Source organism: Acomys minous (assembly GCF_964271855.1).
Source record: "Acomys minous genome assembly, chromosome: 17".
Lineage (NCBI taxonomy): Eukaryota > Metazoa > Chordata > Mammalia > Rodentia > Muridae > Acomys > Acomys minous.
The window spans coordinates 72,184,755-72,210,302 of NC_140500.1; the positions used below are offsets into that span (position 1 = coordinate 72,184,755).

Here is a 25,548-nt window from a genome sequence, read left to right on the forward strand (position 1 = left end):
TTTATATGCTGCAAAAGAGCCCTTTGTTATTGTTGTTGTTAAAGTTACAGAGTAGCACGGCGTGGTGGTACATGCTTATAATCCTCACACTTCAGTGGGAGAGGCAGGACGGCCCAGAGTTGAACATCATCCTCATCTACACAGCAAGTTAGGGGTGATCCTGAGCCTCGAGAGATTGTCTCAGCCTACTCCCCCTCCCCCCAAGGTAGACTGCTTTGCAGTATGGAAATACAATTACTTAGCCAGTTTTCTATTAATAAGTACAGTGCTGACCTCACCCTCAAATCCCGTTTCTCTGCTGGGATTAAAGGTGTATGCCACCACACCTAGCAGTAATGAGCGTTTAGAACAATAGCTATTGTAGATTGAGAAGGAAGGAAAAATATGTGTTATCCACATGTGATGGATTCCTACCAGTGTAATCATGGTACAAAGTGCATAGACATTTGTAATTTTTACAGTTAATGAGCCCAACTTAAAGAAATAGGTATCAAAGGTATTCTAGCCTTGGCAGTTGGGGTAGTCTTCACTGATGTTGGTTCTGGCCCCATTGTGAGAAGACTCTTCCCTGGAAGGTCTGTTGCCTGAAAGAAACTGTTTATACCCTCCCCATACCACACAGAAACCGTGGCAGTGTAGCCCGCTTAGCAGCTCACAGCAGACTTGCTGTGATTATACATTAGTAGATTATACAGTCCACACATTTGAAGTTCACTTAGGGTCAGGTGCAATGTAAACCTTGGTGGGGTAAGATTAGATTTACTTCTGAAACTCAGGAACCAGTTTTCAAAAAACAGCCTTTATTTAACCTGCATACTTTTTTCATCAATTACTAAGTATTGAAGGGGCTTTGGGGTTAAGATCTGATTTAGGTGTTATTTTTTGGGGCCCTTCCAAGCCTGGCTGGTTAATAGTTAATCCTCTAGGCAAAATAAACAGGTAAGCTGCGCTTTTGCCCACGTGGCAGCTGTGTGTGCAGGTGTTAAGATGCACTCTGTATGCTTAGGTAGGAGTGCGGTGCTCACTGATGATGCTGTTCCTTGACTCAGTCTTTTCTGTTTTGTGTTTAGATTAAAATGTCCATATTGCCCAATGGAACAGAGTCCAGGAGATGCCAAACAGATATTTTTCTGAAGAAATGAGTTTGTTTGCAATTTGTAAGTGAAACAAAATTATGGGTACATTTGAAACAAGAGTGTTCCATTGACTGCAGCTACCCACGGACTGCCCCGGTTATGAGCTATGCTCCAGAGCTGCCGGCACGCGAGGCGCCCGAGGGAGCGCTCCACGGGTGTCACATAGGGCTCTATCCACTCTTGGTCTTCGTTTCTGATCAAGTAAATACACCAGCAGTTGTTGTCATTCAGTGCAGGTTTTTGTACTTACTATATAGTGATTTTTTTTTTTTAACTTAAAAGCAAAAACAGAAGCTGACCTTCCTGACATGTATCTAATATTCCTCCTGCTTTTACTTCTGTCGTTTTCTTGATAATTGTAAGCTTGAGAGTGTTTGTGAAAGAACTTTCTTTCTTGTTATGTATACATAATTAAATGAAAATTATTCATAGGAGTTTGACAAATTGAATTGTGGTTATAAAACAAATTTGCTTTTTTTGTTTTGTTTTTCTTTTTTGGCTTAAGGAAGAAAGCTGTGATAAATTCCAAATTTGCATTGCTTTTTGATGTTTCTCTCTGCTCCAGCTCCTGCTTCAGAGTCAGCCGCGTGCACTTGAGTTCTACCTGTAGCCCAGCAGGCTGCCTGCTTACAGTCCCATCCCAAGTTTATCAGGCTGGTGTGAGAATGAAAGAGATATTACTGTTTTGTTTTGTTTTTTCTTTTATTACCAAGAGGTGCTTTTTTAAGTAAATGGAGTTCTGAAGTTAGGGTGTTGCTCTCAGTCTTAGCACCCTGCCCTTTGAAATCTGCCTGTAAAACTGGGCTGGGCATCACATTAGTTTACCATCACAGACACGCAGTGTTGTGCATGTGTATGTAAATATGTGCACCAGCATAAAACCGTGCGTGTGTGGAAGGGAAGAAGCATGTTGCAGTTCTCAGTGCAGCTGCCAGGCTCCTCACGTCAGGTCTTAAGGATGGACGCTAGCAGCTTCCTGTCCGTGGATCTCGTTTGCTGCTGTCTGTGTTGAGTTAGTACACGGTTCATGCCTCCCCTCTGCCGTGTCCCATCTCACTGACTGTGAACCTGTATATTAATCAAATGGCTACAGATAATGATCTTTTCTTTTGTGAGGTATCTTCATTTAATGCACTGCCCAGAAAGAGCCATGTGTAAGAGTTATTCTCATACGAGGAACTACGTGGAAAAGACTTCTGTGGACATAATTCTGACTTAAACCCACAAAATACTTCATCTTGAAGAGTGCTGTGCGGAAATCACCAAATATCTCACAACTTTATTTCATCTGATATAAATCTGAACATCAACATAGGAATACGTTCATGAAAAAAAATGAAAAAATTGTAAACACAGAGGCAACAAGAACTGTGACTCTTCCTATTTTAAACTACAAATGGAGTTGGTTTACAGGAATGGGGATAATAGCTTTGGTGCTGAGGTGTTTAGGAGTTGCCAGCACTCACAGTGGCACACTAGCCTGGACGGTCTCTCTGAAACGTTTACCTAGGAGAGCTGGCGGTTACCTGTGAAGGAAAAGAATAATACTGCGAGAAAAGCCTGTGAAATGACCATGCGGTAGGTTTCACGTGGATGGCTACTGTGTGCTGTGTAGGTTAGCTGGGGTCATGGTTGGTCCAGCTCAGAGTGCATGCTTTGTTCAAACTCAGCCTGGCTCACAATGACTTCCACGTCACTGTTGGGATGCTATGTAAAGTCCCTCGTGCCCCATGAAGCAGTGAAAGAAGAGCAGAGATGCTTCTAGACTGGGAGAAAAGGCATAGTGCCAGGCAGTATCCTGTTGAGAGTGTAAACTCATTTGCTATGGGTTTTTTTTTTTCCCTTTGAATTAAATTCTAGAGTGCCAGACTTTTTTCCCCCCCTAAACTTGGTTATTTCTAAGCCAAATTTAGTTTTTAGGTTTTTCCCCCCATAACTTATTTTGACCTTCCCACCTCAAATGTCTACATGACATTTAGACTTCATGTAAGCTTTGTGTCATATAGACATGCCCTTGAGGCTGGTGGAAAATAGTTTTGGAAGCAAGACCCTTCACATAGTTGGCTCAGGCCATTTTAAGGACAAAGGCTTTGCCTGGTCCTCCTGGTGCTGGGAGTCTCATTGGCAGTCTGTTGTGACGCTCATGAAACTTAAAAAGAAGGAGCTTTAACCAGCGTTTGACCTTACAGCTTCCTCTGTGAGCAGGCGGGACCAGGGCCCCAAAACTGAACCTTGATGTTACAGTTTACTGTGGGAATGAGGTCTTGAGCGCATCTTTAATGTGTGGACTCTGTCTGTGAGAGCCTGGCTGCAGCAGAGGCGGGTTTGAAAAGGGCAGACCTTGACCAAAGATGCTGAGGTGTCCAGTGTTGGGATGCTTATACTCAAGAGCTTCCTTCAGAGTGGCATCCGATCATCCCGTCACCGGTGTCATGCTCACAGGCAGGAGGAAGCCGCTGTGTCTTTGAGCCTTATTAGAGAAGGTAATGCTAGAGACGACACTTGTCAGTCACACAGGTAGCAGGCATTGCAAACAGTCGCACAACAGTTTCTTGGAGAGCCGTTTCCTTTTCTGGTTGTGGACAGAGGCAGCCTTGGGACTCTGCTAAGCCAATAAAACCTTAGCAGCCAATCTGTAGATGCTGGTGTCACCAGAGCCTCTCCACAGTGGCTAGGGTTGGTGTTGATCTTTTTCTCTTGTTGTGTGATCGTCACAGATGCCATTTCTGTTTTATTGATGATTATACGAGACTTTTAATACATAAATGAACGGGTATTGGTGCCTCTTTATTTTTAAAAAATTTGAAGAAAAAGAGCCACCTCATATTCATAGAGTAAGTATTTTGTGAGTGTGTGAGCATTTAATTGAAAACAAGAAAGTTATGAAGTTTTTCCTTTTACTTTTCCCACAGCAGCTAATATGTAGGGAGACATTAAACCCACACCAAATCATGTGTGGTTGAGGACCCCCCCTCTTCCTCTGCGGGTTGCCAGCCCCACAAGCTGCACAGCTCACACTCCGTAGCTGTGTGCTATATGTTCCCACCTCAGTGGTATCAGCCTTTGGGACAGTGGGTATCAAAAGCTAAGAGCTCTTGGTTTATCTGCACAACACAAGCTGCTGGCAGACTACACAGAGCCCTCTGGTTTCCCCGCTCAGCCTCTCATACAATGGACTGACAGCCGCACTGTCAGTCTGTTTAGTCAGCAGACTCAGGTTATCTTCAGGGGAGACATGGTTTGTTCTGGTTCTTCTCTAGGATGTGTGTGGTGTAGACAAACCAAATACTTCTCACCATTGAACTGTCCGTACGTTATCTTTGGTAACACTAGAACACTGTGGTCTTGGGGAACACACAGAGGGAACATGTGGCCAGGATCACATACCTGTAGGTGTGGTGCCTCGTAAGCCTGCCAGCTGACGGGGTGCGTAGTACTGCAGTGTTTCCCATAAGCAGGTACAAGCTTCATGAACTTTTCATACTGATTTACAATTGAGTAGATACCAAAAACAGAGTGGCAAATGTATTTTAGTAGCAGATGAGGCATTTAGTTTTAGGGTGAATTTTCCACTGTTGGATTTTACTTTTAAGATGTAGCAAGAGAAAGTTTTGTTTTTAAGACATTTTAAGGCTGTAGCAGGCATACGCTTCATTTACTTCCAAAGAGGCAAAAGCAGCTAGACTCGCTTACAGCACGTGCTTGGCTCCGTGATCTGGTTTTCTAGTAGCTGTCTTAAACTACTCACAGCCAGGTGGTGTGGGGTCCTGTAGGATTTAGTGCCTGAACATTTCTTTCAGGAAGGGGCTGGAGTGAATGTACCGGGCATGGGAGGGAAGCAGAAGGAACAGGAGTGTGCTGAGTGTGCATGTGTGGAAACTGACCACCACCCCACAGGTAGCAAGCTCCCGCTGTTGGCCGTGTTATACTCATGACTGCAGCGTGCATGTATCTCTTCACCATGTTTTCTAACCTACACTAAGGATTCACCAGATCATCTTGCTCAGATGGCTCAGGATTGTATTCCTTTGGCTTACCCCATGCTCCTGGTTCTATGGTGTTTCTATAATTATGAATAGTGTTGCACTGTAATCTATCATATAGAGCTATATGTATGGAAATTTTTGATCAGTTTTTTAAGAGATGTATCCTGTTTGCAAAGGCACAATAAAATTGCATCTTCTAGATTATAGGCAATAAAGGTAACAATAAACCTTATTAACAAATCAGACTGATACTCTCTGCTCATTTAATTTCTGGGGAGGGGGGAAGTCTAACATATCCAGTAGTTTCAGGGATTTCATTTTAACTTAAAAAATCTGATATGTTTAATTTATAAATTTTGGACTGATATAATAAGAGTTTTGGAAAACTATAAGAAATGCTTTGTTAATGTGTGTGTGTTCCTATGTAAAACACTTGGCTTCTCCCGTGTATATTTTTTAAAATTAAAGAATTGCACATTTAAGAAGTGTTTTGTGGAGCCAGTTTGTGAACTTGCCAGGTGGCAGAAGTAGGGGTGGGGTGTGGAAGTGCTCACTGTGAGAAGAGAAAGCCCGTGTCCACGCATGGAGGGAGCGGAAGAGGCTGTCTGCCACCCTCTTCCCACCAGCAGTGTGAGAAAGGCGAGTGGCTGGGCACCTTCTGGGGTTTGAGGTATTTGCAGGTTGCTGTCCCTCATGCCCATCCTGTGCTTTATCCAGAGCAGAACAAGTCGCTGGGGTAGGGGGCGGTGCATCTCAGCACTGCTGGCCAAGCAGAGGCTGTATCGTCTGGCTTCAAAGAGAAACTAAGGCCATCTGTACAGAATTTGTGTTCATTTTGCCTAGTTTTGGTTTTTTGAGACAGGGTTTCCCTATGTAGCTTTGGCAGTCCTGGATTTGCTCTGTAGTCTAGGCTGGCCATGAACTCAGGGATCGGCCTGCCGAGTACTGGGATTAAAGGTGCGCCACCATCCACCCCCACCCCCAGCCATTTAGCCGAGGTTTTTTTGTTTGTTTGTTTGAGACAGGGTTTCTCTGTGTAGTCTTGGCTGTCCTGGACTCACTTTGTAGACCAGGCTGGCCTCAAACTCACAGCCATCCGCCTGGCTCTGCCTCCCGAGTGCTGGAATTAAAGGCGTGTGCCACCACCCCTGGCTTAGCCTAGTTTTTAAAGAGACTGAGATTGTTACCAAAGAAAAATCTTGGTTCATGAAATAGCCTGAAAGAACCTCTAGAGGCAGCCTGGCTATTGGGTGGTCTTTCAGAGCAAAATCTTGGTGCCACCGTAATTTTGGTTTCCCTTAGATAATTTGTGTTTCTGTCCTAGATTTTTTTCTATTGCTGTTACAAACACCATGACCAAAAGCACCTTGCCCGCAGGTCAGTCTGTTGGAGGCAAACCTTGATTGACGTTGACAAGAACTAAGCAGTATAGTATCACTGAGGAAAAAAAGTCCTAAATAAACTCTACTTCTTAGTTTAAAACTGCTGGTCAGGGTGGTGGTATATGTATGTCTAGGCAATGTCTTAGCAACTTCCAATTCTGTAGATAATGTTTGCCATGTTATGATAACAGTAGCCAAGGCTGCTTTAGGAGAAGGACGTGTGCTGAAACGCTCTTCCCTTGGAGCTGCAGGCATCTGACGGTGACTGAAGCTGGTTAAAATACCTTCTTCGTATTGTATCTATTTCCTTTGGCCGCGTTAACCTCTGGGTTGGGCCAGATTCTATTTGCCTCCACACACCGACATGCTGATCATTTGAGAAATGCCTGATGCTGTTACAATACAGGCTTACTGCATGCTAGACTTGCCTGGTTTCTTGTGGGACCGTAATGGCCTGGGGCTGTGGGGGAAAGGGTTGAGGGAAGCTTCAGCCCCAGGAGCCTCCAACATGAGGATGGCAGGAGTTAGCTACCTTCCCTCCCAACTTGGCGCCACAAAACCTGTTCCCCCACCATTCAGAATTTATTGCCCTGACACTCCTTAAAGGTCTACCCCCCCCCCCAAGACCCTGCAGCCCTTGAGTCTGCAGATGAAGTACCTTCTAACACCCCTGCCCTGTTCTGCTATAAAGGTTTGTGTGCGTGCCCCCCCCCAATAAATGGAACCTCACCCCCACCCCCACCCCCAATAAATGGGACCAGTTCTCCAAAGCCGTTGGCATGCGTGTGTTCTTTGCCTGCACGCTCACAAACAATGAAGGTCCTACATCACACCCATCCGACCTGGCCAAACTTATCCCTCTAGCTTGGTATGCAACAACCCTGGCTACCCCATGGGGGAAATAAATACTGATTGGCAGTTTCTTCTCCCCTGCCAACTCTCACTGAAGGCTAATGACATCCACCGATCACTGTAGCTAAACACAGGCCATGGCAGCAGTGAGGAGAAAAGAGCCTGGAGAGATGGCTCGATGATTTAAGAGCGCTTGCTGCTCTTACAGAGGAGTAACCACAGGGTGGCCCTCAACCATCCGTAAACTCCAGTTCAAAGAGATCTGATGCCCTCTTCTGACCTCAGGTGCCAGGCATATGTGGTGCACATCCATGCAGGCAGAACACTCATAATTGTCTTTGTAAAAGGTGACACTTGGCTTCAGGAATTCCTTGCTGAAAAGATAGGAATGTCCACCCCTCTGTTTAACCCACATCCCTTATTATTCTAGGGTTTATCTGTGACCCCCGATAAGTTCTAGGAGTGGGGAAGCTAAGTTATGAACAAAGCTTCTTTATTCTGTGGCCTTTCTGCCCCACACTCATTGCTAGACTGGTTTGCTATGGCATATGTCTTGGGGCCTGTGTCTGGTAGCAGTGTCAGAAACAGTGTAGGTCCTTCCCAGGTACGTTTCGAACTATGCATCCAGGTGGTATAGTGTGGAGCCAGGAAAGCCAGGGGTGGCATCGGGGTGGGAGCAAGAGTGAGGTCAAGATGTATCTAAGCCCTGAATTTCATCCTGGGACTAACAGGAGTTAAGAGTGCTTCCTTCCTGCTCTGGGCCTGCGCATCCTGGCACATGTAAGTCTCTCAGCTCTCAGCTCTACTGCCTTTGACTTTGAGATGGCCATGTAACCTAGTGGCCAGGTTTCAGGTTAAATTCTCTCTCTATAAGGGCATGGCTAGTGAGCACCTGGAGTTCCTCTTCAAGCAAATGAAGCATTCCCAGCTCCTTGTCCCAACCAATAATGTACACTCATCCCCAAAACCCCTACCCACTCCCCAAGGCTTATATAACACTTGTGCCCCACCCCAATAAAGAACTGTTTCACTGAAAACTGTCTCCGGAGAAGTGTGTTTGTCCTGACTAAGCCATCTTTACTGGCTAAGCCTCATTTCCTGTAGTCCAGTGCGCTGTGCACAGGTGCCTTGATACCCTGAGGAAAAAAGCAGACCCAGAGTGGCAGCCACTGCACCGGGGATGGGGGTTGGGGGGGAGGGCGCAGAAACCCATTTTTCATTAGGGTAATGGTTATCAGTTTGTCCTGAAAATCCTATTAAGCTAACAGCAAATCGGGAATGATTTCTGAGTAGCCATTGAGTATTGGAGAGAGAAAGGGAGGTGGCAAAGATAACGGGGTCTTTTCCTAAGGGTTGTAGGGTCCTATCTCTGCAATTTATAATCATAATAGATGAGTGTGTCCCCCTCAGAATTCTAGGTGCGCTGCCCACCAGGGTGTGGAGCCATTTTGTGCTCCCTGGGGCTGTAGGGGAGGGACTGCTGTGTGACATCCGATGCTCATGGCAGTGCTGAGCAGATCACAGGTGCATACTGCTCACTCCCTTGTGGTTAGAGGCACAAGCTTACCACTAAGGGCGCATGCCTGAACAGAGAGCAAGATCCCTGCACCAGCCAGCGTGGGTTCTCTCCTGCTGTTCCCTGCTGACCTTCAGCCTCTTCTCTATGATGGGCAGACAGGGATCCAGATCATGAAGTGGGTGACCCTGAGAACTGAGCTAGCTTTTGTGTTCCTAGTTGCTCTTTACCTCACTGTGCATAAGAAATGACAGTGCTGCCACCCTTGTGGTGTCCTGTAAACGTTATATAGTTTTATTTTGTACCAAAGTGAATTCATAAAGAAAAAGGGGCTGTCCCCACCTCACCCCCACTAAAACAACACAGAGAACAATGTACAGGAAGGCGGGAGATATTGGAAAAGGAAGGCTCCGTTTCTCACAAGAAGAGATTCCTGAAGTCACGTAGTTGCCGCTCCCTGCACCGGTTTACACAAATTTCCCTGAAGGGCTGGGCTTGCCTCCCTGCCTGACCATGGGCCTGAAAGAGAGGCAGGAGAAGACCAACCATCACTGTAGCACAGATTGTAGTGCTCACACACACACACACACACACACACACACACCCTCCTCAGTTTTTAGGACAAGCTCTGAGAACTTGTCCTTAGGGTGCCAGCGTAGATGGGTGGATGATCTCGCCTACCCTGGTCTTCAGCCCTCGCAGCACCTAATACAAAGGGGCTGCACTGCTCAGGAGAGGCTGGAGAACCTGCCTTAGGTCACACAACTCTCAGGCAGGATCTCAGCCCAATTAGGCTTCCTGGAGCAACTCCCAGGAATGGCTGAGTCTTATCCCTATATCCCCTTAACAGAGGACCCAGAAGGGTGTGAGCTACACCCTCAGCCAAGCAGACTGCTGAAACTCAAAGTCATACTAAACGTGGGTGTTCTTTCAGTACTAGGTAAGAGACCCAAGTGGCTCCTCCAGAACCTCCCTGCCTTTCAGCTGAGACTCAGACGAGGGAATGCCTAGGGAGCTAATTTGCATAGCCCCCCCCCCATTTTAGGGCAAGGGGCAGAAAAAGTAAGGCTAAGTGATTGTCTTGCAGAAGCAGCCAAGTACACCCCAGGGCATAAAAAGAATGAGCCCCCTTGGCAGGCTTTGTCTTTATGGCCTGAGCAAATCCCTTACAACACACCAGGCTCGCTGTTTCCCTCCAACCCTTCGCGGTCCTTCTTTCCTTTTCTCAGGAATGAATTCCAATACCTTACCAGCTTTCTGTTTGTCCTTGTTCAGGGACTGGCTGACTCCTTGTCCCCTGCCACCCAGGACTTCACTGCCATGACCTCTCTCTGGGAAAGATTCCCGAACCACCTGTCATGCCTCTGGGACCATGGCTGCCCAGGGTGAGCAGGCCTAGCGTTCAGAGACTTTACTCACCTGGAACATTTGCAGACACGTCTTCGGTTCCCTAGACAAGGCAGAAGAGAGAGTGAATGCCCTCTGACAGTCGCCAGAGGCTTTTCAATGACTTTGTCTACTCCAGGCATTTGAGGGACAGAACTCTTCAGAGTTGGAGTGCACACTACTTTCCTGACCCTGTCCTAAGTTTCAGTTAAAAGTAAAACACTTTCAATTTGGTTTGGTGGCCTATGCCTGCAGTCCCAAGCACTTCCAAACGGAGAGAGGCAGAGGATCCTATCAGATCTCAGGGCTACAACCGCACTCTCCCTGGAGGTGGGGGTCGGGGTGGGGTTACACCATCCAGGCTGTGCTAGCTACAGATTTTGCTGCTCCAGGCAAGTCCTGGAATAGAGCTCTGCGTTCCGAAGTTACCAGAAGGTGGAAAAAGCATGGGGAGCGGGGGGCGGGGGGGACGGCGGGCGGAGGGACCTGCCTGTCTCTGGCCTTCAGTAAAGAACCTGTTGCACCGGTCCTGTGGTCCTGTAGAGCAGCTGGAGCCTCTCCCCCCAAACCTGAGCTACAAGAGCTATCTGGAGCGAGCACACAGCAGCGGTGTGAGGCAGACTCCTCTCAGCGGGGACTCTCCAGCACTTACTGTGGCAGCAGATGAGAGTGATGACCAGGGATAACAGAAGGACCCCGCAGATTCCGGCCAAGGGTGCCCAGATGTAGATATCACAGGCGAAATCCAGTCCCTTCCACTCCACTGACAAGATCCGAGTGGGTGACATTTAGAAACCCGCTGGGACAGGCCCCGCCCCGCCCCCAGCACTTCGCCTTGTCCAGGTCTCCCTCCAGGATCAGGATTTTCCTTGGCAAGTAACCGCCTCACCACCCCCTCGCCCCCTGCCCCGCGGCTGTCTGCCCATCCCAGTCACGGGCTATGAGGCCACCTAACCTGAACCACCGGCCGCAGGTCGGCAAGTTCCTGGTCGCAGGGGCCGGGTTGTCACGATAGGGGGGACTGGTGTGGGTGATCTCCTCACTGGTATGGTGGTGAGCGGCCCTGAAAGAGCAACAGGGTGCCTGTGAGTCAGCCCTTTCCCCACTTAGCCTTTTTTACCCAAGAGGGAGCCTCTTCCTGGCTTTCTGCTAGAGGAAGGAGTCGCTTGCTTGCACACGTGGAGCCAAGTGTGACTTTGGGCCAGTATGCTTGGAACAGCAGCTTAGCGTCCCTGGCCCTCCACCAACCCAAAGCTGGAGCCAATACCGGGGCTTTACCCCCACCCCCACCCCACCCCGCACCCCTAAGCTAACAGAGACCGACACACACACACACACACACACACACACACACACGCATCTAAACTCTATCCCAGATCCAGGCCATTAAGAGTCACCTCCAATCCCACCGGGCACCAGTTTTCTGGTCTGTGAAATGGGGACGGTGTGGAAGTAGCCCCCAAGGGACCTCAAGAGATTTAAGAGGAGGGGAGGGCCTCTGTGTGTAAAAGATTTCAGATGTGACCCCTGGAGGACCCAAGGAGAAGGGACCTCGGTGTCCAGACCTGGCAGAAAGACCGGCACGAGAGGACTGAAGTACAGCATGGAGTTGCTGGTGGCAGTGCAGAAGTAATAGCCTTCGTGTTCTGGGCTGAACTCGCTCAGCGTGAGGATGTACTTGCTGCCACTCTTCCGGGCAGAGAACAACTTCTCATCCACCTTTTCGCCCAGCTTGAACCGGCTCGTAGAGGTATATGCTATGAAGGTGAGTTTAGGGATGGTGGAGCTGCGACTCTGAAATAGCCAAGAGCATCCTTGCACGGTGGTTGACTGCCGCACTTCGCACGTCAGCTCCAGCTTCTGGCCAAGTTGGGCGTCCAATTTCGTTGGCAACATTTGGAACATCTCCTGGATCCCGGCGACTTCTGCGAGTGCCAGGTAAAGAGGCTGGGGTGGGTGGGTGGGCTCCCCAACCCTCAATGTGCCCCAGCCCCTCCCCTCCCCGGGATCATCAACTCACCCAGCAGCAGGGTCAGCGACACAAAGCAGGTAACCAGTAAGTCCATGGTGTGCTCCTCACCAGCACCTTAGGTCAAGCTAGGGCGCCGGGGGGAGGAGCCCAGGAACAGTGAGGCGTGATGGGTAAGGAAACTGCACCCTTAGCCACCTTCCGACAGAGCTGATTTCGCTTTTGAGGATATGATGTCACCTGAAGGCCCCCCTGAAGGGTGCTAGCCCCCTTTTCGAGGTTATCACCCTCCAGGGGCCTGGGAACTCAGAGATGGAGCCTTGCAGAGCAGCTGGGAGCAGAAACCGCTGGGGAACAGGTCCCTGGGAATCGCTCTATTGCTGAAGCGGCTGAAGGAGAAAGGAGAAACAGTAGTCTTAATAAAATAAAACGAGAGTGACAGGGCAGGAAGGGAGGGGAGTGCCCACTCTTTTCTTTTGATTTTAGACAGGGTCTTGGGGTAGCCCAAGCTTGCCTCAAAGTCACTCCGTGGCAGGGGCTGGCCTTGAACTCTAGACCCGCCTGCTCTCCCACTTCTGCTCGCAGTAGTGTCTCTTATACTCCACTGTGCTTTTTTGCCTTTACAATGAGGACTGGAGGTTGCGTGGGGAAAGATTTTACAGCAATTCCAGAAAAGCAGACTGGACACTAACCAGAAGGGCCTTCACCTTCCATCAAGGGGCCTCGCAAGGGGGAGGGTCACCTGGAACCTCAGACGGCACTCTTAGCTGCTGACAGTACCCTTCCCTGGCCTCCTTCCCAGGGGCAAAACTCACCATGCAGTCGCAGCATCACTTCTCAGACCCATGGCAACAGCCTCCACACCAAACTCCCTCCACCGGGATGAACCTGCCACCTACTTTGATCACCATTCTCCACCAGGCAATCTGACAGTCTCAACCCATGGCCTGTGTAGCTGGTTGAATACAACTGACTCCCTGGCATGGTTGGGGACTAGCCCTGGGGTAGGCGCTGCCTCCACCTAAGCTGCCGTCTCTGGCTTTGCCATGCACCTGCAGCCGCGGCCTCCCAGACAGATGTTTCCCTCATTACATACAAAGGAAACTCCTCCTTGTTTCTGAGCCCCAGCTGCTCTCTGCCTGCTGAGTACCAGTGCTCACGCTGTGGGGCTTGGATGTCGTTTCTCTCCTGCCTGTGTGCATGTGCGTGTCCTGGGTGAATCTTGGGTGCAGGTTCTTACTCTCCTTGGTCCCCGGAACACACACTTCATTCCTTCTTGCCCATTACATCCTGAAAGCTGCGAGTTTCGGGGATGTGTGTTCCCCTTGATTTTCTAGGAGTTTTCCACTTCGTAGTGTTCTCCCATTTAGAATCCCAGGCTGGGTGCACTTTACATGCTACTGTCAGATTCTAGTTTGAGGCAAGTTGCCCGGCAAGCAGTCTCCAGCCTACTGGTAACACAGGCTTGAGACACCATGTCCAGTTCACACAAGAGAGTGTTGGATGGTGTGGGCCTTTGATGTCACATCCTAACTGCACTCCGCTGAAGAGGTTTGCTTTTTGTGGTTGTTTTTGTCTGATGACAAGATCTCAGCTCTGTAGCACACGCTGGCCTGGAACTTACTGTGGAGTTCAGGCAGGCCCTGAGTTTATGGTGACTCAATTGCTTCAATGCTAGGATTACAGACTTGAGCTGCTGAGCTCTACGTGGCTGATACATGCCACGTTGGACATGGCTTTTAAAACTGCTTGGTGCCTGGTGTGGTGATGCACACCTTTAATCCCAGCACTCGAGAGGTAGAGGGGGGCGGATCCCTGTGAGTTTGAGGCCAGCCTGATCTACAAAGCGAGTCTAGGTGAGCCAAGGCTACACAGAGAAACCCTGTCTCAAAAAACCACCAATAAATCAACAACAACAACAACAAAATCCTGCTTGGTTTCAATGCTTCTTACTCTTAGAACAGCCAAATGCTTATTCTAACATTTTATATTTAGAGTTGTTTAAAGTATAATTTTATTACTATTGTGTGTGATGTGTGTGTGGTGGGGGGCACATACATGCCACAGCATGAGTGTGGAAATCACAGGACAACTTTTTGGAGTCACTTCCCTACTTCTTTCTGCATTTATATAGGTCCTGGGGGTTGAATTCAGGCGACCAGGCACTCATGGCAAGCTGGGCACCTACTGAACCACATCAGCTCTAAAGTGGCTTTTTAAATAACAAGACTTATATGTTCTTTTTTCTTTTTTAGTTTCTATTTTGTCTTATAGGCTTTATTCCACCACCACCACCCCTGTGGTTACTGACCTTTTTTTCCCCTAAAGATTTATTGATTATGTATACAGAATTTTGCCTGCATGTACTCCTGTGCAGCAGAAGAGGGTGCCAGATCTCATTGTAGATGGTTGTGAGCCACTCTGTGGTTGCTGGGAATTGAACTCAGGACCTTTGGAAAAGCAGTCTTAACCTCTGAGCCATCTCTCCAGCCCATGGTCCTTTTTAAAAATAGGTATAACTTTTTGTGTTTGTTTGTTTTGATTTTTTTGTTTTGATTTGTTTTTCAAGACAGGGTCTCTCTGTGTAGCCTTGACTGTCCTGGACTCGCTTTGTAGACCCGGCTGGCCTGGAACTCACAATGATCTGCCTACCTCTGCCTCCTGAGTGCTGGGATTATAGGTGTGCGCCACCACTCTGGCTGGAGTTATGTAAATTCTTGAAAAAAAAATGTTAGATAAAGGGGCTGGAGAGATGGCTCAGCGGGTAGAGTACTTGTTGTGCAAGCGTGGATTCCCGAGTCAGGTCTCATGCAACCCCACTGCCAGGAGGAAGAGACAAGGGCACTTGAAGCAGGCTGACCGGCTAGACCAGCAGAATCAGAGAGCTTTGGGTTCGTCTGAGAGACCCTATCTCAGTATATGAAGTGGAGAGCAGTGAAAGCTTTCTGCCTTGGGCCTCCACACTTGTACATGAGCACCTGCCACCCCACACTCTTGCGCCCCCACACAGACATATGTGAATACTAACCACATGCACACTATAAACAACTGTAATTTTTTTTTTAGAACTGTAAATTTTTAAATGCCAGACAGAGTAAGAACGAGTACAGAGAAAGGCTCTCTCTCCTCTCTCCTCATTGCGCTCAGTTCTTCAGATAAAACCACGGTAACAGTTGGCTCTGTCTCTTAGATGCTGTCCGTGCACAGATGTTCGCTTATCATTTCAAATTATGTGTTACCAGGCTAGTGTGACAAACATATATTTTCAATTTGCTTACATGATAGCAGAAGAGAAACTTTTCACACTAGTAGAGCCACTCGTTCTTTTACACGGATGCATTCCACATAGCTGTTGCACAAGTGAGTTCTATTAGTGTGGGGGCTTTTAAGCAGTTTCCCATTTTATGTAATTACTGCACCATCCAGGCTATTTTTTGGAGAGATAACATTATTCCTGTAACGTTGTATCACTGAAATCATAAAGCTCACATAACACTTTTAATTTTTAAAAATAAATTTATTTATTTATTTAGTGTGTGAGTACACTCATGTGCCTCGGCATTATACGTCATAGCACAACTTATGGGGGTCAGTTTCCTCCTCCTCCTACTATATAGGCCCCCGGGGTTGAATTTAAGTTGTCAGGGTTGGCAGCAGGCACCCTTGCAACTACCTCACTGGCGCCTCTCATAATGCTTCCAGATGGAAGAGATGAGGGACTTAGGGAAGGAAAAAGCTTTGTGCTGACCAGCAAGTGTATATGCATGACTCTGTGTGTGTGTGTGTGTGTGTGTGTGTGTGTGTGTGTGTGTGTGTGTGCACGTATGCTTCTCTTAAGTTATATGAATGAAGACTCCAAGGGAACAGGTAGGTTTAGGCTACCCACACAAGAAATCTTGTGACAGTTTCCAATTTGACTTGGTCACTGCACGTCTTCCTACAGGAGGATGTTCACAGAAGAATGTGAAAGAGGACGGGAAGACACGAAAGTATGCCTTTTTAGAGAGGACCACAGTCAACCTTCAGTTATGTGGATCTTCAGAACCAGGTCCCCAAGTACGATGACGGGTGGATTTGGGGTGAAAATATTCATTCCATTTCAATCTCCGTGAAGTGAGCTGTAGCTAGTGCAGGGGTCCTTAAGTCTTGCAGCTGAGAAAACTCAGCCACAAGGGTGCCATCCCCCTTGCACAGAGCACCATGGGAGGAGAAGGAAACGCAACATGCCAAACCCACCAAAGAGGTTCTGTGACCCCAATAATATTTTTCACAGAAGCCGGTGGGTTCTCAATGTTAACCACAGTGACATCCGCCCTGGAGCAGGCAGCAGAGCTGATGTGACTGCACATGTTCTGAGATGCTTGCTCTCTGTAGCCCAGGTGTGCAGGCTGGGCTTGGGCCTGCCCATCACAGCAACTGGTCTCCTGCACCCATCCTGTGGTACTCACATGGGGTAGTTCAAGGAAAGAGATGGCGCAAAGACAAGGACTGTACTCTGTCACATAAGTGTGTCTCCTCTCACTTTTATTTATTTATTTATTTTTATGTATTTTGGTTTTTCGAGACAAAGTTTCTCTACCTAGCTGTCCTGGACTTTCTGTGTAGACCAGGTTGGCATCGAACTCACAAAGATCCGCCTGCCTCTGTCTTCCAAGTGCTGGCATTAAAGGTGTGAGCCACCACACCCAGCCCCTCCCACTGTTAAAGGACAAGTTCTTACTATGTAGCCTTGGCTTGCCTGGAACTCAGAGACTGTGTAGACAAGTCTAGGCTCAAATTGTCAGAGGTCTGCCTGCCTCTGTCTCACCAGCATTGAGAGTAAAGATATGCACCACCATAGCTGGCTCTTTATTTCTTAAGATATGACGGACAGAAGAGATAACAGTAGCCTCTGATGCTGGTGTGAAGGACAGTGACCCCATAGCGTCCTTTGTTTGAGTACTTGGTCACCCGATGGTGGAACTGTTTGAGAAGGATTAGGAGGACGGGTTGTGCTGGAGAAGGTGTGTCACTGGGTAAAGGCTTTGGTGTTACAAGAGACTTCCCAGTGTGTCCTTTTTTTCCTTCCTCTTTGTGGATCAGGATGTGAGCTCTGAGTTACTGCTCCAGTGTCATGCCCGCCCGCCCACCACTATGATTCCCAACATGATGGTGATGGTGACTCCTATCCCCGCCCCTGAACTTTAATCCCCAGATAAACACTCCCCTCTATAAATTGCTTTGGTCATCACGTTTTATCACAACAATAGAAAGGAAACTATTGCACCCTTAAGCAAGCTTTGTCCATGTGTTCTTACAACATGAGAGTGAAAAAATTTTAAGTTATAAAGTCAGAATCACAGCAGTGAGAAAGACAGTTGTCATTGCCCTCCATCAGGGTTCTGTGCCACAGACGGCAGAGACGACCTGGAATCTTGGCTCTGAAGCTGCCTGTTGCTTCCCTCGTCCGTTCTGGTCTGCAGACTGTTGCTTCCTATGTCTGTTCTGGTCTTCAGACTGTTGCTTCTCTTGTTTGTTCCAGTCTGCAGACTGTTGCTTCCTTCGTCCATTCTGGTCTTCAGACTGTTGCTTCCCTCATCCGTTCTGGTCTGCAGACTGTTGCTTCCCATGTCTGTTCTGGTCTTCAGACTGTTGCTTCTCTTGTTTGTTCCGGTCTGCAGACTGCAGACTGTTGCTGCCCTCATCCGTTCCGGTCTGCGGAGATGGAACAGGCAACTTGGGAGCTGTCAGGAAGGACCTCGCCTTATCTCACTCGCAGATACCTGTCAAGAGGTCCTGTTATGTCTAGAGGACACTGTTCCTGCAACCTCTGACTCTTAGGATCTTTTCTCCTCCTTTTCCATGACAGCCCCTGAGCCTTGCAGGGAGGGTGTGGCATATCGGTCCCATTTATGGCTGGGAACTCCTCAGACACTTATTTTCTGTGCTTTGACAGGTCCTGGGTCTCTGTGTTAACCTTCTCTAACTGTATTAGTTTCTCTGATTAGGGCTGAGAGCTGCATTTATCTGTAAAACTCCATTGTGTACAGATAGCGCATTTTCACCCATTCATCAGTTGATGGACAGCTAGACTGTTCCTAAGTCTTAGCTACTAGGAATAGAGCATGGATAAGCAAATGTCTCTTATCCTTTGGGTAAGTTCCCAAGTGTAGTGTAGCTGGCTGTGATAGATAACTACATTCAAGTAGCTGGGCACACTTGTGAGGGGTTTTTCAAGGTTGGACTACTTGAAGTGGGAGCACCATGCTAAAATCTGGGCCACACCTTCTGGTGAAGCCCATAGCAAAGAACGTGGAAGAAGGAAGCTTTTTGCTTTTTGCTTGCTCACCCTGACTTTCACTGGCAAGTTCATCTGTTCTGTTCCTGAGCCAGCCTTTCCCTTTTGTTAAAACCTACTCTTTCAGGATTTCAACATGGTCTGAAAACTCACCTTTCTTTAATTTATCTTCCTGTGATGACTAAAAACAATCTTTTGGCCATTTACAGCTCTCCTTTTGAGAACCCTGTTTAGAGTTCACCACAGCTGTGGCTGCCCAAGACTTGGAGAAGATCAGGTCAACACTCCAGCGGAATGGGGGAGGGGCATTGGCTTAAGGCCCCTCAGCTAGTGCAGGTGCTGTTGGCAACTGATGGCTGCCAGGAGAGGGAGAGTCAGTTTTCTTTAGGGGCGTGGTCCCTGGTAGGTTGACCGTGCTCCATTGGATGATGGCTCCACGCCATGTGCATATGGGCAGCATTAATTAGACTCAGTGGATTACTAAAGAAAAAGAAAAAAGAGAGTACATGAAGTTGGGAGAAGGTAGTGGAGGGATCTGAGTGGCGTTGAAGGATGAGCGTGGTGATGACAATATTGAAATAACATTGTATACACGTATGAATTTCATGAAGAATAACATTGTATACACGTATGAATTTCATGAAGAATAAGCAAAAATCTTTCATTGAAAAGTGCCTGTCAACAAATGGATGGAACTAGAAACGATCATCCTGAGTGAGGTAAGCCAGACCCAGATACACATGGTATGTACTCACTTACAGTGGATATTAGCCACATAATACAGGACAGCCACACTACAATCCACAGACCTAAAGAAGCTAAATCACAAGAAAGACCCTAGGGAGGATGCTTAGTTCTCATCCAGAAGGGCAAACGGAACAGACAGAAGAAGCAGCTGAAGAGAAGGAACAGGAAGGGAGCCTACCACAGAGGTCCTCTGAAGGAATCCACCCAGCGGGGAATCGAAGCCGATGCTGAGACTCACAGGCAAACTTTGGGGTGGACTTCAGGGAGTCTTATGGAAGAGTTGGGGGACAGAAGGACCTGGAGGGGACAGGAGCTCCACAAGGAGACCAACGGAGCCAACAAATAAGGGTTGGGGGTATCACATACGGTGAGGACCTAGACCCTCGGCACAGATGTAGTAGATAGACAGCACAGTTTCCTTCTGGGTCTCACAATATGGGGAGTAGGGGCTACTTCTGACATGGACTCTGGTGCCCACTCACTGATCACTTCGCCCTGGTGAGGTGGCCCTGCCAGGCCACAGAGGAAGAGGACACAGACAGACTTGACAGGCTGAGGTCAGATGATAGGGGAGGAGGGCTCCCCCTTTCTGAGGACTAGGGGAGGGGGGATGAGGGAAGGGGTGGCTGGGGAGAGACGAGGAGGGGGCTACAGTTGAGAAGTAAAGTGAACAAGTTAAAAATTAAAAAATGAAAACAAAAGAATGAAAAGAAAAATTCCTGTCAAGGACTCAGGATAGTCCTTGACTCAAGGGTAGAGTGCTCGCTTAGCACATGTGAGATCCTGAGTTCAGTCCTCAGCTCTACACTCAAAATACTTTATATACGTGTGCACGCATGCACATGCACACACACACACACACACACACACACACACACAGAGAGAGAGAGAGAGAGAGAGAGAGAGAGAGAGAGACAGACAGACAGACAGACAGACAGACAGACAGACAGACAGACAGACAGACAAAGGAGACTCAGTTGAGAAAATGCTTCCATGAGATCCAGCTCTAAGGCATTTTCTTGATTAGTGATCAATGAGCTTGGGGGGCAGAGGGGACCCAGGCCATGTGGGTGGCGACATTCCTGGGCTAGTGGTCCTGGGTCCTATAAGAAGGCAGGCTGAGCAAGCCAGGGGAAGCAAGCCAGTAAGCAGCAGCCCTCCATGGCCTCTGCATCAGTCTCTCTGCTCCAGACTCCAGGTCCCAGCCCTACTTGAGTTCCTGTATCTGACATCCGCCAGTGATGGATGATGATCTGGCAGTGTAAGCGGAATAAACTCCTTCCTCTCCAATTTGCTTTTTGGTCTTGGTGTTTTGTTGCAGCAATAGAAACCCTAACAAAGACAACATTTACACATTCATGCACGCGTACATATATATATATATATATACATGCACAAACACATATACATACACACACATATACACATACAGAGATACATACACACGCATGCATACATATCTGTGAGCACATATTATGCATACATATATATGTACACGCATGCATACATACACATATCCATGCATAGATATATACATACATAAAAAGGACAACCTTGCTTCTTTCATTTCTACATTCCCCTACCTGGGACCCCTCCAAGTTCAACTAGGTTGCTTTTAGACCTAGCCTGGATCTTCGTAATGGTTTCTGAAGTGATCAACCTACTTTTATTTTGGTCTCTTCCAGGGAAAAAAATCTCATCCTGTTAGTTCAGTACATGGGACCAAAAGGGCTTCCCATGATCCCTAGGAGAGCATGGCTGCTCCTGTGTGCTGCCTGTTAGGCCCTGCAACACTTGTCCCACGACCCCATCTCTGCTCTCTTTCCTATTTGACGTCGTCATACCTCACAGGCTTGGTAGCCATTCTGCCTCAGTGCCATTGCATGTCCCAGTCTCTCTTGGCAAACTCTTCCTCAAGACTCAGCTCTAGCAGTGTATTGTAGTGGAAAGCTATAAATTCTAGCACGTTAAAAGTAGAGGCAGGAGAATCGGGAGTTCAAAGTCATCCTCAGCTTCTAGCGAGTTCAAGGCCAGCCTGAAACATATGAAAGCCCACCTCAACAAAACAAGGCAAACTCAAACAAAGACCTAGATCAATGAGGAGGCAGCTTTCCTGTTGGAGTTAACCTTTCCCACTATTCCCAATTCCAAGCTATGAAGACCTTGCATGCCCCACTCTGTGTCACCTGGACCTTGAGCATACATACCTTAGGACCACAGAGACAATAGCACTCTAGTTATTTTGCTTTAAATTTTTACTGGCTGGGCATGGAGGGCCACATCTTATAATCCCAGCACTGAGCAGGCAGAGGCAGGTGGATCTTTGTGAATCTGCGGTTAGCCAGAGCTACCTAATGAGACCTGTCTCAGAAAAGAAGGGCCAGGGAGAAGGCTCAGCTGTTAAGAGCACTTGTTTTAACACCTGATAGATGAGATACTTCCTACATATCAAGCAGATATTTAGGTGTCAGCCAGTTCTGTGGAGGTGCTGTGGTTTGAACATGACATTTTCCCCACAAGCTCACTGGTGCCTTGGTGGTGGTACTTCCTTTGTGAAGGCCGTGGAGCCTTTAGGAGGTGGAGCCTTGCTGGAGGAAGTGCTGCACTTTGGAAGGCCTTGGGGGGGGGGAGTGTCTTACAGCCTGTCCCGACTTCTTGTTCACACTCCGCCTCCTGACTGTGGATGCAACATGACTGTCCAGCCTCCGTCTCATGTTGCTATGGCTTCCCTACCAAAGTGGAATGTACTCACTGAAGCTGTAAGCCAGGAAAAAAAAAATCCTTTCCAAAGGAAAGAAAGAGAGAAAGGTATGATTACAGAACATTAAAATTGTAACTGTATGCTTATGGCATGATTTTTTTTTAATCATAAAAACATATCCCATAAAAGTAGACTTCTATGTTCAGAGTTGGACATGGTGGTACACATCTGTAATCTCAATACTTGGGAGGCTGAGGCAGAAGTATCAGTCTCTTCTTAGTTAATACCACATAGTTGAATCTAATACAGGATGCATGAGACTCTGTCCCAAAAACATTTTTTCTTTTTTTTGAGACAGGGTTTCTCTTTGTAGCCCTGGCTGTCCTGAACTCGCTTTGTAGACGAAGCTGGCCTCGAGCTCACAGTGATCTGCCTGCCTCTGCCTCCCGAGTGCTGGGATTAAAGGCGTGTGACACCAGGCCTGGCCCCAAAACATTTTTAAAAAATTGTATATTCAGGCTGAAGAGATGGCTCAATGAATAAGAACACTGTCTGCTCTTCCAGACGTCCTGAGTTCAATTCCCAGCACTACATAGTGGCTCACAACCATCTATATTCAACTCTGATGCCCTCTTCTGGCCTGCAGGTGCAAATGCGGATAGAATGCATAAAATAAATACATAAAATATTTTTTTAAAAATCGTATATTCAAGGAGATAAAAAGATCGCTGTGAGTTCGAAGCCAGCCTGGTCTACAAAGTGAGTCTAGGCCAGCCAAGGCTACACAGAGAGACCCTGTCTTGAAAAACCAAAAAAAAAAGAGTAATAAAAAACTTACCAAAGCTAAAGACATATTCTTCTGTTTTTTAAAATGAGTGATGGCTGAAGTAAGGCCAGCATACTGGCCAGACGCGGGGGAGCTCACCTGTGATCCAGCCCTCGGGGGAGGCAGAGGCAGGCAGATTTCTGTGAGTTTGAGGCCAGCCTGGTCTATAAAGTGAGTCCAGTAAAGCCAAGGCTACACAGACAGACCCTGTAAACAAACAAACAAACAAAGGACAGCGTGTTGCTTGTGGGCTACAAGGCTGCTCTTGAGGATTCATTTAAAAATAACAATGTTTATATTGGAAATAGGTCCTTTTGGGTGAAGAGAAACCATTGATTGTTATGCTAAAAACAAGTCTAATAGCAGCAGCATCACAAGAGCTAAACTGTGAAAGCAATGTCCATGCCTAGGTGGACAGACAAGCAGAAGATGGCATGTGCACACACAGTGAACTGCAGTCCCGGGACCTGGAGGACGCCTCAGTAGTTAAGAGCAAAGGCTTGGTCCCCAGCCCTCATGTGGTGCCTTGTAACCATCGGTTACCCCAGGTCTGGGATTCCAATGTCTTCTTCTGGCATCCAAGGGCACCAGGCATGCGTGTGGTGCACCTACATACATTCAGGGGAAATACTCATACACATAAAATAATAATAAACACTACTGCTCAGTTTTAAGATAGGAGGGGTTTCAGATATGTGCTTCAGTATGGTTGAGCCTTGAAGACATCTTGCTAAGTGATATGCACCACTCATAAGAGACAGGTGAATTCCTTATGGCTTCAGTGTGGTCAACATCAGATGGAAGATAGGAGGGTAGCTGCCAATCAGCGCGTGGGGTGGCGAGTTACAGTTCAGTAGGGCAGAGTTTCACTTTTGCAAGCTAAGATGTGCTTCCTGGAAGACTGTGGCCATCTGCGTAATCGGATGGATCTGTTCGCTATTTAACTATCCAGGTTCAAAACGTCGAAGACCTTATGGGTCTCTTGCTACAAATCATTTTATTAAAATATATGAATAAGTGGCTTTCAAGTTTGAGGCAAGAGGAATACAAAACCAATCGGGCTCCAAGGCAACTGCCACTGTTCGCCTATCCATCCCTTTTTTTGACAGATATTTAAGGCTGGTTCTGATTTTTTTTTCTATTACAATCAAACTATGAGCAACGTCCTTGCATGTGTTACTTGGGGTTTAAATATAGACTTTTTCTCAGGCTAGGGCTGTAGCTAAGTGAACAGGGTCACTTGCTTCGGACACACAAAGCCCTATGTTTCATCCTTACTGTCGTACGAACTGGGGTGGCAGCACACGCCTATAATCCCAGGACCGGAGAGATGGAAGCCAGAAGATTAGGAGTTCAAGGCCATCCTTGGCTACATAGAAAGCTCAAGAGCAGCCTGGACTGCATGAAACTCCATTTATTTTTTATTTTTTATTTTTTATTTTTATTTTTTGGGTTTTCGAGACAGAGTCTCTGTGTAGCCTTGGCTGTCCTGGACTCGCTTTGTAGACCAGGCTGGCCTCGAACTCACAGCGATCTGCCTGCCTCTGCCTCCTGAGTGCTGGGATTAAAGGCGTGCGCCACGATGGTATGAAACTCCATTTTACCTGGGGTGGGGGGAAGAGACTTCTTGGAGTTAGAGATATGACTCTCCTCTCGTAGAGCCTCTGAATTCAACTCCCAGCACATATCATAAGGCTTATAACTGTCCTTAAGTCAAGCTCCAGGGGGATCAACATTTCTGTTCTCCATGGGCACCTGAACACACACACACACATAGACACACAACACACACACACACACACACACACACACACACATACACACACACACTTTTGGTTGGAAAATGAGCGAATGGCTTGAGGAGCTTATCAACCTGGGGAAGAACACGTCACCTGAAATGTCTCTTCCCCTCCAGGACCTGTAGGTAAGTTTCCCTCCAAAGCAAGTGGTATTGGCTTACACTCCTGCGAGCTGCGGGCGAATGCCTTACCAACACTCGGCTCAGCGCTCAGTTCTTTCCGTCCTTCAGTTCTGTGTGTGTTGGCGCCCTCGTTGCATTCTGACCAAAAGCAACTTGAAGAGGAAAAAAGCGCATTTGCCTTACACTTCCAGGTCACAGCATCTCAGAGGGAAGTCAAGGCACAGAAACCATGGACAAGCGCTGCTTGAAGATCCACTTCCTGGTCTAAGTCGGGCTCACTTTCTTATACAGCCTAGATGCCCCCTGCCTAGGCATGGTGCGCTGGGCCCTCCCACATCAATCGTCAGTCAATCAAGATAATGCCCCCTTGCCAGGCCTTTAATCCCAGCACTCGGGAGGCAGAGGCAGGCGGATCACTGTGAGTTTGAGGTCTGGTTTGTAGCCTGGTCTACAAAGGGAGTCCAGGACAGCCAAGGCTACACAGAGAAACCTTGTCTCGAAAAACCAAAACCAAAAAAGACAATGAATGCCCCTGAACGTGCCTACTGGCTAATCTGATGAAGGCCATTTTTCAATTTCCCGTCCCTCTTTCCAGGTGCGTACAGGTTGTGTTGAGTTGATAGCTGAAGCTAGTTAGATGGTTGGTATTTGCAGTCTGAACTTGCACCTCCCCAGTCTGCTAAGGTATAAATTGAACAAATTGCCACTTGTCTACTGGTAATGCAACCTTCCTCTTGCACAAAGCACCTCTTTGAACCCTTTGCCCAGAGCTTGGTGGAGTCTCAACAGGGTAATAGAATGTGAGGAACCTTCGTATAATGGATGTATATTTGAATGTGGATACACCTT

General features: G+C 47.5%; 2 protein-coding genes and 1 long non-coding RNA gene across 4 annotated transcripts in view; 1 reads left to right on the forward strand and 2 right to left on the reverse strand.

The window, feature by feature from the left end:
- The window catches only part of RMND5A (required for meiotic nuclear division 5 homolog A), a 50,899-nt gene extending 45,534 nt beyond the window's left edge, over positions 1-5,365 (forward strand). The window contains exons 9-10 of one of the 2 annotated variants that reach the window (XM_084766898.1): positions 1,071-1,157; positions 2,253-5,365. In XM_084766898.1, coding sequence (XP_084623024.1) covers positions 1,071-1,134 — 64 coding nt within the window. In that variant the 3' untranslated portion in view covers positions 1,135-1,157; positions 2,253-5,365. Of the gene's footprint in view, positions 1-1,070 lie in introns of both variants that reach the window. The other variant, XM_084766897.1, reaches the window with a different exon arrangement.
- A 3,778-nt stretch (positions 5,366-9,143) lies between these two features.
- On the reverse strand, positions 9,144-13,272 carry CD8A (CD8 subunit alpha). The gene is made up of 7 exons (XM_084765625.1): positions 13,043-13,272; positions 12,279-12,616; positions 11,824-12,183; positions 11,214-11,321; positions 10,911-11,021; positions 10,292-10,322; positions 9,144-9,391 (listed from the first exon to the last, which is right to left on the reverse strand). The coding sequence occupies exons 2-7, from the start codon at positions 12,322-12,324 to the stop codon at positions 9,340-9,342; spliced, it is 708 nt and encodes a 235-aa protein (XP_084621751.1). The 5' UTR covers positions 12,325-12,616; positions 13,043-13,272; the 3' UTR covers positions 9,144-9,339.
- Positions 13,273-18,879: 5,607 nt separating this feature from the next.
- On the reverse strand, positions 18,880-21,774 carry LOC311588138. The gene is made up of 3 exons (XR_014776100.1): positions 21,459-21,774; positions 21,096-21,286; positions 18,880-18,984 (listed from the first exon to the last, which is right to left on the reverse strand). It is a non-coding gene; the product is annotated as an uncharacterized lncRNA (long non-coding RNA).
- Between the last annotated feature and the right edge of the window lie 3,774 nt (positions 21,775-25,548).